Source organism: Balearica regulorum, chromosome 26 (assembly GCF_011004875.1).
Source record: "Balearica regulorum gibbericeps isolate bBalReg1 chromosome 26, bBalReg1.pri, whole genome shotgun sequence".
NCBI classification, from domain to species: domain Eukaryota; kingdom Metazoa; phylum Chordata; class Aves; order Gruiformes; family Gruidae; genus Balearica; species Balearica regulorum.
The window spans coordinates 580,039-594,273 of record NC_046209.1 but is presented as its reverse complement, the minus strand read 5'-3'; the positions used below and the strand labels follow the sequence as shown (position 1 = coordinate 594,273).

Genomic DNA, 14,235 nt, shown 5'->3' with positions numbered 1-14,235 from the left:
GATGGTCCCTGGGCAGGGGTCCCTGCCTGCCACCCCCCGGGGCTCCTTTCTCTCTGCCCCTTCCCTCTCCAAGGTGCCCCAGTGCGGGGTGGGGGATCTCATCTCCTCAGCCAGGTACCCCCAGGGACCTGCACTGCACCGGGACCCAAGCAGGGCAGGGCTGAGCACCCAGGCCGGGTGGTGTGAGGGTTTTGGGGTGCCCATCTCCCCCTGCACCCCTCTCCTACGGTGGGATGGGGCTAGAGGGGCTGCCCTAAGTGGGTGGGGGGTCTGGCACCCCCCCACCTGCACGGCCCGTGTCTGGGGGCGCCCCCCCCTTGGAGTGGGGGCCCCTGAAGGCAACCCTGGGGCCGGGGGCTGCCATCGTCCCAAAATTATTGGGCCGGGCGGCCCAGAAAAATATGGAACGCTTCACGAATTTGCGTGTCATCCTTGCGCAGGGGCCATGCTAATCTTCTCTGTATCGTTCCAATTTTAGTATATGTGCTGCCGAAGCGAGCACGACGTAGACGGTGCCCGCGGCAGTATTTGAACCTCCCTCAGTTACTAATTTTTACATCATGGCGAGTGTCTCCGTCAGACTCCTAGGTTTTTCCTCACAGAGTGACTACCCCAAATTGTGATCATTCTTTTCGTACTGAAATCCTCCTTTTTGTCAGAAATTCGGGCTTTTTCACAGCTGAGCTGCCGTGAGGAGCGGCCGACTGCGCGTAGTGCATGGCGGGAGTGCTCCTACTTTGCATCGCGGGGCGGAGCGGAGCCGGCGCGTGTCCTCCACCGTCCCAGAGTTCCCCAGCAGCGCTCGCGCAGGCGCATTGCTGTCGGTGCCGGGGGAGGAAGATGGCGGCGGGGCGCTGAGGGGACGGGACCGGGCCGCTCCGCACCGCGTCAGGACAGCCGAGGCGCTCGCTGCGCTCCGGACAGGGCCGCGCCGCCCCGGTGACGGACCCCCCCATGGCCCCGGGGCCGGCCCAGGAGCCGTGTCCCCGCTGGGCCTGCTCGGGCCGCGCCGCTCCCGGGCGCCGCCGAGGCAGCGGCCCGTTGAGCGCCGGGGCCTGGCCCGGGCCCCGCCAGGCCTGACCCGTCCTCCGCTCGGGAGGCGTCTGCGCGCAGGAGGCCGAGCCGGGTCCGGGGAAGCCACACCTGAGGAGAGCGGGACGGGGGCAGCGCCTGCCCGGCCCGCCCGGCGCCCCGCAGCGAGCCCGAGGGCCCCTCCGGAGCGGCCGCCTCGCCCCGACTTCTCTCTGCGGAGGAGGAACGGCTCCTCCGGCCCAGGTCAGCGCCGCCAGCGCCCTTCGGCTCCCGGCCGCAGCGTCAGGATGTCCGAGAACCAGCCGAACGCCACCAACCACCACCCGGCCAACAACAACGGGGGAGGCGGGGCTGCCGGGGGGAACAACCGGGGCGTCCGCAATCCCAACCTCAACCAGAACCCCTTGATTAATGTGCGCGATCGCCTCTTCCACGCGCTTTTCTTCAAGATGGCAGTGACCTACGCTCGCCTCTTCCCACCCTCCTTCCGCCGCGTCTTCGAGTTCTTCGTCCTTCTTAAGGTGAGGGGCAGCTTTATGGGGAGGAGTGGACACTCCCTCTGCACTGCTACGGCATAAATTTCCCTATAAACACAAAAAAGCTTGGGTCTGCTGGAGGTCACAGCCTGCGTTTGGGCCACCTACACCAGGCTGTTCACTGAACTCCTGTGGACCTCTCCTCTGTGAGAAAGACATGAGTAGTCGTAATGATCTGTGGTGGTCCCCCTCTACCAGAGCTCAGGAAAAAAGGGAATCACAGAGCCACCCCGATGGGCAGCCAGGCTGGTGTGGGTCAGGTCCAAGATGCGGGCATGAGAGAGTTCTATTTCTGTTTCCAAGCAATCACTTTTTAGATATGTTGCATACATGAGATATTTGATTGTAAGTGTTTTGTTGGAGTCTTGTCTTTTCAGGAAGCGGTTAATGCACAACCCCATTTTAACCCTATTTCTTTTTAGCAGCACCCTCAGCTGTCCCTACACAGTATCACACCTCTATGTGCCAGGGTGAAAACCGCCCGCTTTCTCGTTGATGTGAGTGCAGAACTGGAGACACACAGAGGGGCCTGGCAGTCTCCGTGGGGTGAACTGCCCCTTGGTTAAATTCTGCACCGTGGCTTCAGGGCACATGCTGATGCTTCTCGCCAGCAATGATACAGAAAATTAGAGTAAGGGTGGAGGGGAGAGGGGCTTGCCAGTTGACAACAGCACGCTTCTGCTTTGACTTTCTAAAATTCAGGCGTTTAAAGCAAGAAAACCTTTAGGACAACTTGTCTCATATTGCACATACACCTTTTTTTCCCCTCCCAAGAAACGTTCGAGGTTTTAGTGTGTTTGGTTTTTTTTTCTTCCCCCCTTGTATATCTGGATTCAAGCAGATAGGGAGACAGGAATGGGGATGGTGCTACCGGCAAGGCTGTCAAGCAGAGTGAGCAGTCCAGCTGGTAGCGGTTCTTGCTGCTCTCTGCTTTTGATCAAACCACTCCTGAGGAGTTAAGTGTATTCCCAGGGCATCTGCAGAGAACAGCCTGCTCCCGCCCGCAGGGTTAGGAGTCAGCCAGACTCCAGCCTGGTCTCGGCTCTGTGTGCACCGTGCTGGTAGGAGGTGAAGTCAGAGACTGTGGTCCTGCACGCTGCTCTTCAGAGTCCTGAAACTGCTCATGGTTCTGCTGGCTTCATCGTGGCTCCTCCTGCCACGAGGGAGGTGTTTCTGATTTACCTTCCCTAGCATCTTCCTATGCAGCTCCTCTGCAGATGCGATGTTTACCAGTCTGTTTATTCATAGCAAATAGGTCAAGAACGATGTGTAGCAAGGGCAGCTAGTTTAATTAGGAACGAGCATCTTAATGCAGTTGGAAAGTGAACGTATGAAATGCAGCTGTACTGCTTACTGTACCGACGTTTCTCAGAGCTTTCAGCTGTGAACTTTGGACAACGTTGAGTAACATCATGCTAGATTTATTATCTTCACTATAGGGAACAAATTTTATTAGTCCACTTTGTTTTGCTGTGGCTTTATAGGTGTTCCTTGGAGTGAGCCAGGGCAAGGGAGTGGTGATGCTCTGTGGGCCCAGCCCCGGCTGGCTAGCTTGACCTGTGCCATGGCAGAGTCTATCATGAAGCTGGGGGCTCTGCCCTGGGTTTGGGTTGTCTTTTGTTGAGGTTTGCTTTATTCTGCCTTTGTGAAGTTGTCAGTCTTCTCCGGGCTTCAACAGGAAATGCTTTGTGCTGAGGAGGGAATGGTTGAAAGCCATGGGTGCATTTCTGTTCCTTTCAATATGCTTTGGAGTGTTGTTACACGTTGGTGCTGTTTGGTCGGTTCACCTGCGGTGCAGTTGTTTTGGGGACAGTGTTGGTTTGGAGCACCGTACATGGTGCTGAGGCCTGTGCCTGTGACCTGTGCTTTCAGCAGGATGTGTGTAACCCACAGGTATCGGTGACAGCTCTGATCTTGTGAACAGGAGGAGATTGCTCTTGCTACTGTCTCTGCTCTGTTTCCCTGTTGATACAGTAGTGCTGAAATTACCTGATTCTGGGCCGCTTTATTGTTGATGCAGAGACTGCCGGGATTAGAAAGCATAAAAACTCTTGTCCACTTGCAAATCCATTTGTCCAAATTAATCCATGGGCAAAGAAGAGATGGTTAAAACTGGAGAGTCTGTAAACAGGCCAAGGTTGTTTGGGCTGATGGTCTCTGCTTTGTTTCTCACTGTGTGTAGGCTCTCTTTGTGCTCTTCATCCTGGCTTACATTCACATTGCCTTCTCCCGCTCACCCATTAACTGCTTGGAACATGTGCGAGATAAATGGCCGCGCGATGGCATCTTGCGGGTGGAGATACAGCGCAACTCGAGCCGAGCCCCCATCTTCCTGCAATTCTGCGGCGTTGAGAAGTTCCCAGGAATGGTAGTTGAATCCACAGCTGAGGAGGAGGAGGAGGAAGAAGAGGAAATGACTGTGGATATGTTTGAAAATAGCTCTATCAAGGTAAATACGTGTTCCTTGTGTACACAGGAGGGGATGAGAACCTGGGTGTTGGTTTGGGGAAAAATGGTTCGTTAGTGCAGTCACCTTAAGTATGCCACAGTCCCTCTGTGATCCCATAGTCACCTGGAAACAGAGGGTGTCCCTTGGCTTTTCCTGAATCTCCATGTTAGCCTCTGATGATTTAAGATAGAAATTAAAGCCTGAGAAAGCGGCCTCTCTTGTGCTCCTTTTGGTGGTGGAGGCCTTTGTGGGGGACACAGAGGGAGCACAGAAGGTGGGAGCTGAGGTGACTGTTAACATGACTTTCCCTGCTGCGGTTTTCCAACAGTTTGAGCTGGATATCGAGCCCAAGGTGTTCCTCAAGCCATCCCGGGTGAGCAGCACCGAGGCACTGACCCGCAACGAAAGCCAGGAGTTCTCGTTTAGTGAAGCAGCCACTAAAGGTATGCAGCCTCTGAGGGAGACTGTGTCCGAGTTTGAGATGCTAGCCAGAGCAGGTAAAGACAACTTACACTGCTATGTGTGCTCTCTCCTTCCCCCGCCCCGCGTGTTTTCCCTGCACGTCTCATTCCTTCTGGCTTCTCTGGGCACGTGCATCATAACCTTAAATGTCTTCCCCGATGCATTCACCTGTGGTTAGTCTTTTCAGTACTAACAACAGATCCACAGCAATGTCTTTCCTTCGGCTGGAGGGAGGCTGGGAGTCAAGGGTCATCTGGGCAGTGAACTTTGCTGAAGCCTCTTGGTCTGGCATTGTGTTTCTGCAGTGATCAGTACCAGATATCTCAGATCAACGTGAACCTCCCTCTTTTGAGCAGTTTGCCATGCTCTTGAGATCTGCAGGGATCCCACTGACAGCGCACATTCCTCCTTGTATTAACAGGGTTTGGGCTGTACTTTGGGTCCCTGAGTCAACGCCAGTGCTTGGAATAGCTAATTAATCCTGAAAGCCACCGAGCGAGTTTTAGTGGATTGCGAGATACAGCATTGCTGCTCTGCATCGTTCAGGATATCATCCTGCTTTATCCCTCCCCTTGTTCCAGCACGACTTAAGCTGCTAATGCCTCATAAAGTCTAGAAGGAGATTTAGTGGCTTTGTAATATTTAAAATGGGATTCCGGTGTTGGAAAACTTCTGTTTCTAGCGCTTAGGGGAGGAAATATATTAAAAAATACTGATGTTAAAATAGAAACATGGCAATTGAATTCTTATTTAATTTGCCTTTTTTACCTAGGCTTTTATGCCTGGAAAAACTGGAATTCTTTGCTCTTCAGAAGTACTGGGTGTTTTAGCTGTGGAGGACTGTGAGACTGGACACTGCAGTGGCACTGTTCCCTTGGTCTTTCATTGGTTTGTGCTGATCCAGAACTCATTAGCCCTGAATTTAATATCATTCAGTCGTGTAAGACTAGAGAGCAGTAAATATTTTTGGTGGGTGCAATACCTTTATTAATAGCTGCTGAAGTTCTCCAAGAGTCACGTTGTACAGTGCTGTGTGCGCTGATGGGCTGTGCCTTGGTTTGCTGAATGCCTGGTTGAAAATGATGCAGTAGCGTGGTGGGAGAGAGAATCACGCTGCTTCCCAACGTAGTTAAAAATTAATCTTTTCAAATGGGTCCCAAATACCTCTTTTTATTTTTTTTCCAGGTTTCTTGTGTTTAGACAAAATATTTTACCATAGAAAAATGTTTTAGGATACAAAGAAAGTAATTCTCTTGTTGATATTTGAACACTTTATTTCTATTTGAGCTTAAAACTGTTTTATAATGGAAACAAAAGATGAAACAAACACACCAGCCTGTGTTTGCTGCCCAAGAAGTGGGAGCGGAGGCGGGGGGGTAAAGTGGGCATTTCTGTCAGCAATGTGTTGCTGTAAGCCAGAAGAGGCAGGTACATTTCTTTTAAGCTATTGTATGCTTTTAACTTTTTTGCTGTGTTGCTGTGAGATGCCTGACAGCTGCCTCCCCTCACCTCTTGCAAGATACGCTGTGACAGTTTGAAAGATCAGAGATTAAATTGCTTGGCTCTGACTTAGCAGGAGGTTTTGTCCTTTCAGAGATGATGTAGCAAAAAGCATCTATTTTGAACCTTTCTTTAAGGAAAAAAAAAAATATCAAGGAAACTTCAGGCCCCACAATTTTTTTGGAAAGCCATAATTGCTCCTGCCTTTAGTTTTAAGATGTGTAATTGCAGCAGTGACCTCTGTCTCCTGTGAAGTGCAGTGCTCTTGCCCTATGGAGTGTTTGCTTGGTGTTCAGCAGGTGTAAAGTATATTTTCCTGCTGTTTTCCTAAACAATAGAGCAGAAATTGAACAGAGCAAGAACAAGCAGTCCTAGGGCTCACCAGGCAAAGATGTGGGCAGATTCAGGACAATGCTTGACAGAGCTTGGAACCGCTGCCCTGAAGCTTTCCCAGAAGTTTGACATTAAGGACTAATGTCAAGGCAACAGGCTGCAATTTCAAAGAATTTGTATTGATTTGTTTTTAATTGGTTGCAGAAAGACTGGAGCCTGTGTTTGCAACTGATTCTCTTTTCAAGAACGTGGTAGGAGGGAGAGAATCAGAGGTGCTATTTCTTCTTGGAAATTGTTTGCGGACCCTGCTGCTGAGTCTCCCCTCCCACCTTCTCTTGCAGTGTGGCCGCAGGAAGAGTACATTGTGGAGTACTCGTTGGAGTATGGGTTTTTGCGCCTGTCCCAGAGCACTCGCCAGCGCCTCAGCATCCCGGTCATGGTGGTGACTTTGGGTGAGTGAGAGAGCCAGCCCGCTCTGGTGCAGGGGTGGGTAGGTGCTCTGCAGAGATACCTGCATGTCGTTTCCACTTTAGTCTTGTGGAAACTATTTATAACAGATGATGGCGCTCATTTTCCACATAGGAGAGCTGCCTTATGGAGTCTTCATTGCCTTAGTAGGTCATACCTTTCCAAGAGGAGTAGTCTGAAATGGTGCAGCCTGTTTCAGTGAGCCCTAACGTTATGCCCAGCACAGTTCTCTCATTGAGGAAGGAAGAGCCTCGTGGTACCAAAGATCTAGGCTCAGCATGGAGTGGCAGCGACACAATGTTAGAGCCCAGTGGCAAGAGCAATTGTGCATGTGTCAGGAGTGATGCTGAGCAGATCTGCTTGGCGCTGTCTCAACGTACTTCTGTGCCCCTGTTAGCACCAGCAGCCCGTTTTCCTGGAACAACCTTCTCTTCTGGCATTTGCTCTGTTAAAACCTATCCAAGTCAGGAGTATGGTCTCAAACCTTCTCGTGCCTGTGAACGTAATTGATCTGTAACAAGCTGTTAGTGCAGCAGTCAGGCTAGATTTCATTACTTCTAATCAAACTGCAGTACAGCTGGGTTGGAGTATTAAGCAGTGATCCCATCGTAGGGAATGGGCACTTTCCCTGTTAAATGTCTATTTACTGACCTGGGTTTTCCAATTCAGCTAGACAAATTCCTTCCTAAGTATCCTAGTCATTTACTGAAAAAATATTTCTGTTCGTGCTTCCTGTTTTGCCTAGATTGGGGTTATTTTTACAAGCTGATCAGTGTTTGTACAGCAGAATGCAGTACCAGCTTTGCGAGATGGAATTGAACAGCCTTCGTTAGTGCCTGGAGCTGTGGGGAGGTGTTTGCGTGTCCTCTGCTGCCAGAGGGTGAATGGGGGTGGTGGGGCCCAGCAGCATCATGCTGAGGCCAGCTGATGGCTAACAAGTCTGGGCCTGGCCCTCTGAGTCGTACCAGAACTTGTTTCTCTGGGCCCTTAGTTGGGGTGAGCCTAGGGGGATAGTCCAAGCCTAGAAGCAGATTCCCTTCGTGTCTGTGCCACCAGAGAGTGTGACAGCCCTGATGTAATTCTTAAGGCCTGATTGACATTAGCCTTTTGACAGCATGGCTAGATTTGTCAGGGTGTGATGTTTTCCCTCCCAGTCCTGCCCAATTTAGTTATACTGCCAAAGGTCCGAGCGTAGACCCGGGTCTGCTGGCAAACGTGTCCTTTGGAGTGATGAGAAGACCATGTGCCTGCCTTGCTGCCTCTGTAGCTTAAGGTCTGAGCAACCTGAATGGCTTTTTGTCTTCTCTCTAGATCCTACCAGGGATCAGTGCTTTGGGGACAGGTTCAGTCGCCTGTTGCTGGATGAGTTCCTGGGTTATGATGACATCCTGATGTCAAGTGTCAAAGCTTTAGCTGAAAATGAAGAAAACAAAGGTAAGGCTTGGAGGAATTGCTTTCAGCGCCTGTGCAGAGCAGTTGATGTTTTTTCTATGGGTGCATGAATATCATCTTCCAGTTATTGATTAATCTCTAATGCAGGGAGCAGTTCCCTGTGTTATGTAGAGATGTTATTATCAAGGACAAAATGAAACAAGCAGGAGGGGAGAGGTGTCTGCAGACGTGACTTCCTACCACCTTATTGCACTGCATAACAATAAGAGTGCTGCTGTGAGGAGGTGTTGCCATAGATTTGCTTGCTTTAAACCCTGTTCCTTTAGAAGGCACTGGAAGTTTGTTCTTAGGTGTGGGTTAATCACACTGAGCTTGTGTTTGTGTTTGTTTTTTCTCCAGGTTTCCTTCGCAATGTGGTGTCTGGGGAGCACTATCGCTTTGTCAGCATGTGGATGGCTAGGACGTCGTATCTGGCAGCCTTTGTCATCATGGTCATATTTGTAAGTCGACAGGAGCTGGGCATTGCCTGGACTCTGAGCCCGGTGCTGGTCAGCATATGTTTGATGTAACAGCACAGGCCTGAGCTCTCATCAGCTTTTAAAGCTGACCTGATGGAGTACAAGGTTCTACTCTGTTTTGGTTTGGGGTGGGTTTTTTTTTAATGTGGGTTCTTAAAGTTCTAACAGTGAAACAGAGGAGCTGAAGTAGAAGGAAGTAATGCTTTTGTTATCAAAAGGGAGATTCATGTTAGAGAGTCTCTAATGTTAAAACATTCAAGCTACCAAGGCACAGGGTGCAGAAGTTTGTCCTCTGAGACTTTTAAGAACAGGCATAATGAACTTGCCAGGAGTGATCAAGATAGAACCGAGACTCCTGTGATTATGTGTGAGACAAGGTGATTACATATCAGTATTAGACAAGATCCCAAGTGATAACTGAGTCTGTGTTCATAGTCTTGAGTGGCTGTCTCCCTTTGTGTCTGACCATCCTCTGATGCAGCTCCTTGCACAGTAATACTGTGGCCAGTGAGAGAGGAGGAACTGAGTGCTGGGTGACTTGTTGGGGAGGCATTGGGAGCTGCTGGGAGGAGCACAGATGTGGGACAGGAAGGAACCTTGGTTCCAGCACTGCTGCTGTTTGGTTTGGCCCCTGTTCAGATATTCAGAATCAGTCTCTTTGCAAACAAATTACTTACTGTCTATTTCACTGCAGTAATATAGAGATTAATTGCTGTTTGTGAAGTCCTAATTGCTCTTTGGGAAATCGGTCTGCATAGCTCAAACTAGCGAACATGGGATATGCGCAGCACGCTGTGCTACGTTGCAAGCCCAGGCTTGCCTGTCCAGGCCTCTACTGTAGTGTGATTCTGAAAGTGGTTCCCTGGCCTAACGCTGGCTTCTGTTCTTGCGTTTCAGACTCTGTCCGTTTCAATGCTGTTACGCTACTCGCACCATCAGATCTTTGTCTTCATTGGTAAGGATTTTCTAAGGGATTTAGGGTGTCCTGGACATTGTGCCTGCTTCGGCACAGTGTATCATCCACATACACTTGACTGTCCCCGTTTAGAATGGTCCTGCCCAGGGAAAACATCCCCCCCCGTACCCCTGTCACCGTGTTTGAGAGCTGTTCTGTCTCTTGACGAGTCTCAGGGACGGTGGAGTTGGGACAGAGGACTTCACATTGCAGTGCTGTGGATGGGGAGTGATGTGGGGTGGAGGGTTCCTTGGCCCCACGTCCACTTCGTGTTACAGGACATTTTCCTTCTTGCAGTTGACCTGTTACAGATGCTGGAAATGAACATGACAATTGCATTCCCTGCAGCTCCTCTCCTCACTGTCATTCTGGCTCTAGTAGGTAAGGACATCAGCTCACTGCTTGTGTATGTGCAGCAAGTCCCTTTGGGGTCGTTAGAAAGTATAATTCCCTGTGCTGACCTGGCCACGGCAGGTGGTTAGCGTGTCTGCTCATCACGAGGTGGAAGGCTCTGGAATTTGATGGCACAGTGATCTGCACTGTCCTTCTGGGTCCCCTGGAAAGAGTTCATTTGGAAATCACATAAACTGAAGCTTTGCCTGTCACTGTAGTTCATTTCAGATTCACAGTTCCTGTGATGACATTGCATTAGCACAATTTGAATTTAAAAAACAACAATAAAAACCCCAACCCTGAAATATGCGCTGTCTGGAGCCAGCTGATCCTCTGGCTGCGCAGTGACCGCAGTCAGCAGTGAAACACCTCTGCCTCTTACCCTGCTGCGGTCTCTGCTGTGCAGTCACACAGCCCCGGCTCTGCGTGGGACCGAGGGTTCCACCACACGCCCCTTTGCCAGTCTGGTATCGTGCCTTGCAGTGTGCCGATGTCAGACACCCTCTGTCCTGTAGGTATGGAGGCCATTATGTCAGAGTTCTTCAATGACACCACGACTGCGTTTTACATCATCCTTATTGTGTGGCTGGCCGACCAATACGACGCTATCTGTTGCCACACCAACACGAGCAAGAGGCATTGGCTCAGGTAAGAGCTGGCTGGGACCAGCGCTCACCGCACGTGAGAGAACAGAGTTAAGAGTAGAAAGAAACTCACCATGGTCCTGTCTGCTGACGTATCCTGATGTTTATTGCCTTTCTGTCCAGGTTTTTCTATCTGTACCACTTTGCCTTCTATGCTTACCACTATCGGTTCAACGGGCAGTACAGCAGCCTGGCGCTCGTCACCTCATGGCTCTTCATCCAGGTGAGTCGCTGCCACTTCTGCTTGCGGGTTGGTGCGACAGCCACATGGATTCAGGAGCCACCCTCTGAATTCAGCCCTGGGCACTCGGGGTCTGGCCGCCTGCGATTCGCACTGTTACATCGCTGGTAGCTCACACGGGCTGTGCTGTTAAAAGAGTGAAGGAAATCAACTGCACTTTGGGCTTTATCAAATTTCTTGTCAAGCTGAGTCTGAGTAGCAATCTTTATGTAAGAGATTGAAATAATTCCTGGTTTGGAAATGGAACAGCAGAAGGAGGCTATCGAACAGAAGGACCTTTTGGTCGCTGGCTCAGATCCAGCCATGTGTCTGACAACAGTCTGATCTCAAGTGCATTTTGGAAGGTGTTAGGGAAGGATTTCTGTCCTGTCCTTCTCCCAAAAATCCCCCTGAGGATTTCTTTCAGGCCAGAGAAATGCCTTTACCATTTTTGTTCTCAGCCCTTCAAAGGGAAGAGGGCTTGTACTCCATTGCCCGTCTTCAGAGAGAAGCTATAAAAGCTCTGACAGCAGCTTGCAGGAATCACAGTAGAAGGGATAAATCTTTCTAAATTTCAGATAACCTCTTGGCTATCAGAGCAGCCGAATTCTTTACAGCGAGAGGAAAGCGTAGTTTTCTAAGGTATGCTTGGGCTCACAGCCCAGGCCCAAGGAGTGACTCCTTTCCCTTTGCCTTCTCCAGCATTCGATGATCTACTTCTTCCATCACTATGAGCTGCCAGCCATCCTCCAGCAGATCAGGATCCAGGAGATGCTGTTGCAGAACCAGCAGGTAGGCCAGGGGACTCAGACGACGCTCCAAGACAACCTCAACAACAACACTACGGCTGCCCCGATTGACGTGGGGAGCCGCCGACCCCAACTGCCCGCCGGAGCCTCTGGGGAGAGCAGCAGCCCGGCTGCCCTGACTCCCAGTGAGGCCTCCAGCGTCATCGCTGCTGCCACGGCAGCTTCTGTCGGGAGTGATCTGAACTGGGTAGCTGAGACAGCCGCCATCGTTACAGAAGCCTCGTTTCTCTCTGACCTGAGCACTACCCTCCTGGAGCCAAATGTGCACGAAGCCATGGCCAACGGGAACCCTCAGGATGCTGCCACTGCCTCTGGTTTGGTTGCCCGCATCAGGGTCAGCAGTGACCACCCAGAGACGGCCGTGGGCTCCATCACCATTGAAGTCACTTCGACATCTGTGGTGGCTGCAGCAGATGTTTCCCCTGCCGCAGAGGCGGCACCGGCTGCACCCCTCGTCCCACTGCAGGAGGAGGGGGCCTCCGTCCCCAGCCCTTCCCTTCCTGAGCAGACTGAGTCTGTCGAGGGCTCGGACAGCCAAGCAAAACCTGGTGGCAAGAACTGCCTTGCGAACAGCAGCGCGGCAGGTACCCCTCCAGCCTTTGTGGAGGACGCTGATCCGGACAGACGTTTGGGTTGTGCTCTTGGGGACCGGGGGGAGCACGGCCCTTGCCCAGCACCAGCGGATAGTACGCCTAGCTCCAAACCTTGCTGGGAGCCAGACTTGAGGAGCCTGTCTTGAGTCCCTATTACTGTAATTCTGGACTGCCAGAAAGGCACTTGGATTTTGTTTGTTACTATTTCTCACTTCACCGTCATCCTTAACCCATGAATTCCTCTTAGCAGAGGCAGAGCAGCTGGGACAGAGAAAAGGGGCTGCGGTGAACTCCCCTGGGAAAAGCGCGGGTGGGCTTGCATACAAGAGAGGCTGATGTGCGTGGGACTGCCGGGAGGGAGGAGGAGACGTTCATTCCCGTGGGCTGTGAGGCTCAGGGGTTGCTCGAGCCATGCGGTCAGCTCTGGCTGCAGCTTTTCCTTGCCCCCGCCTGCCCCAGCTTTGCCCCCTGCGGTCCCCTCTGCAGTCCAGGTGCTGTTGCTGACAAGTGTGAGCTGATTTGGGACAGACCACGTGTGTGTGTGTGTGGCAACTTTCTGGTTAGAATAGCAGCTGTTGAACAGGGAGGGTGTTTTCAGACATCCTTGGGAGAGCCACAGAAGGCAGAGGAGAAACCTGGTAAAATTCTTCTCCTTAAGGGAAGAGGAGCTTAAGACCTTCCCCAAACACTAGATCTGCTCATGCCAGGGCAAACCCGGGCAATAACCAAAGCAGAAGCTGCAGTTCAGCCCCATTTTTTCTGTCCTTGAACTTCCCTTCATCAGTGGGTTTGGGGGCAGAAGCTGCAGTGGCCAGGTTAGAGCTTCCGTCCCAGGAGAGATGGGTTTGGCTGAGCTCAGAAGCAGCAGGGTCAGTTCCTGTGCTGGTCGGCCCTGGGGAAGCATGTGCTCTCTGCTGGTGGTGACCTCTGCGAGGGGATTTGACCTCTCTCGGGTGTTTGTGACCAGTGTACAGTGGCACAGGCAAGTAGTCTCAAGTCATATCTGCTGGGAACTGATCTGTAGTGTCGTGGAGAAGTCTGGGGTGAGGAGGGTGGCAGCTCTGTCTCTGTACAACTCTGCTTTTGGCACCTGCCACTGTGGGTGATGTAGTTTGCTTTTTAGTGCCTTGTCCCTTAAATGGGACACGTTTGCATTTAAGATCAGCCCCATCCCAGAGGAAAGATCGGCTTTTCGCTGGCTGAACTTTGCATGACGTGGTTTAGCAAAGAACCAAAACACTAAAGCCAAGACATTTCAGCTAACTTCCCCCGTTTCCCTGGCAGCGGAGGTGACACCGGCTGTGCCGTTGGCTAACCCGGTACCATGGGGCTGAGCTGGGGGGGCTGGGATGGGGACCGGTTGCCCCCCCAGGGCTGGACCCATGTGGGGATGTGGCTGGAAGGAGCGGGGGGATTACGCCTGTAGGTACAGCAAGGGAACGCAGGAGGGTCAGGGCTGTAGGGCTGAGGAGCTTGGTGGGAAGGGAGGTGTCACATGGGTCACTGCTCTCCGGGGGAGCTGGGTCCCTGCGAAGCATCCCCGAGCTCAGCCCCCACTGAGCTGCATCTGTGGGCTCCATCACCCTTGGAGGGCTCGTCTGCATTGTGGTGTCTCCCACCGGGAAAGGGTTTCCATATTAGCACTGCAGGGGCTCTGAGCCCCCCACTCCACTTTCTCTGCATTTCCCAGCAGGTACACCCCCCCCCCCCTTTTTTTTTTTTTCTTCTTTTGTCTTGAGGAGCCCCAGGTGTTGCTCTGGGGAACGGGGCAGCCTGCTCATGACCAGCATGCCAGATCCTGCAGCAGCCTCCCGGGAAGGGGCCTTGTCGGCTGCTGGCTCCCTTCCTCCGGCGTGAGTGTGCCAGAAGGGAGCGAGGGATAACCGTAGGCTTCGAAGAGGAGGGGGTGGGTGGGTGGGAGGGAAGGGAGG

The 14,235-nt window shown here is 51.9% G+C and overlaps 1 protein-coding gene and 1 non-coding gene across 3 annotated transcripts; one reads left to right on the top strand and one right to left on the bottom strand.

The window, feature by feature from the left end:
- Positions 1-395: 395 nt before the first annotated feature.
- LOC142598260 (U6 spliceosomal RNA) lies at positions 396-502 on the bottom strand. Its single transcript, XR_012832552.1, has one exon. It is a non-coding gene; the product is annotated as a U6 spliceosomal RNA (small nuclear RNA).
- Positions 503-789: 287 nt separating this feature from the next.
- Positions 790-14,209, top strand: TMEM259 (transmembrane protein 259). 2 transcript variants are annotated; one of them, XM_075776317.1, is made up of 11 exons: positions 790-1,553; positions 3,751-4,017; positions 4,346-4,460; positions 6,654-6,764; positions 8,092-8,214; positions 8,572-8,672; positions 9,588-9,645; positions 9,943-10,026; positions 10,554-10,686; positions 10,806-10,905; positions 11,605-14,209. In XM_075776317.1, exons 1-11 carry the CDS (start codon positions 1,320-1,322, stop codon positions 12,448-12,450), a joined length of 2,172 nt encoding a protein of 723 aa, XP_075632432.1. In that variant the 5' UTR covers positions 790-1,319; the 3' UTR covers positions 12,451-14,209. The 2 variants fall into 2 exon arrangements, with proteins under 2 accessions (XP_075632432.1, XP_075632431.1); XM_075776316.1 differs by having other exon boundaries at positions 808-1,553; positions 4,346-4,514.
- Positions 14,210-14,235: the final 26 nt, after the last annotated feature.

Excerpts from the sequence above, each read along its gene's own strand:
- TMEM259 (XM_075776316.1), top strand. The coding sequence starts at position 1,320 with ATGTCCGAGAACCAGCCGAACGCCACCAACCACCACCCGGCCAACAAC. Across the intron at positions 4,018-4,345 it reads TTGAAAATAGCTCTATCAAG|TTTGAGCTGGATATCGAGCC; the intron begins GTAAATACGTGT and ends GTTTTCCAACAG. Across the intron at positions 4,515-6,653 it reads TGAGATGCTAGCCAGAGCAG|TGTGGCCGCAGGAAGAGTAC; the intron begins GTAAAGACAACT and ends CTTCTCTTGCAG.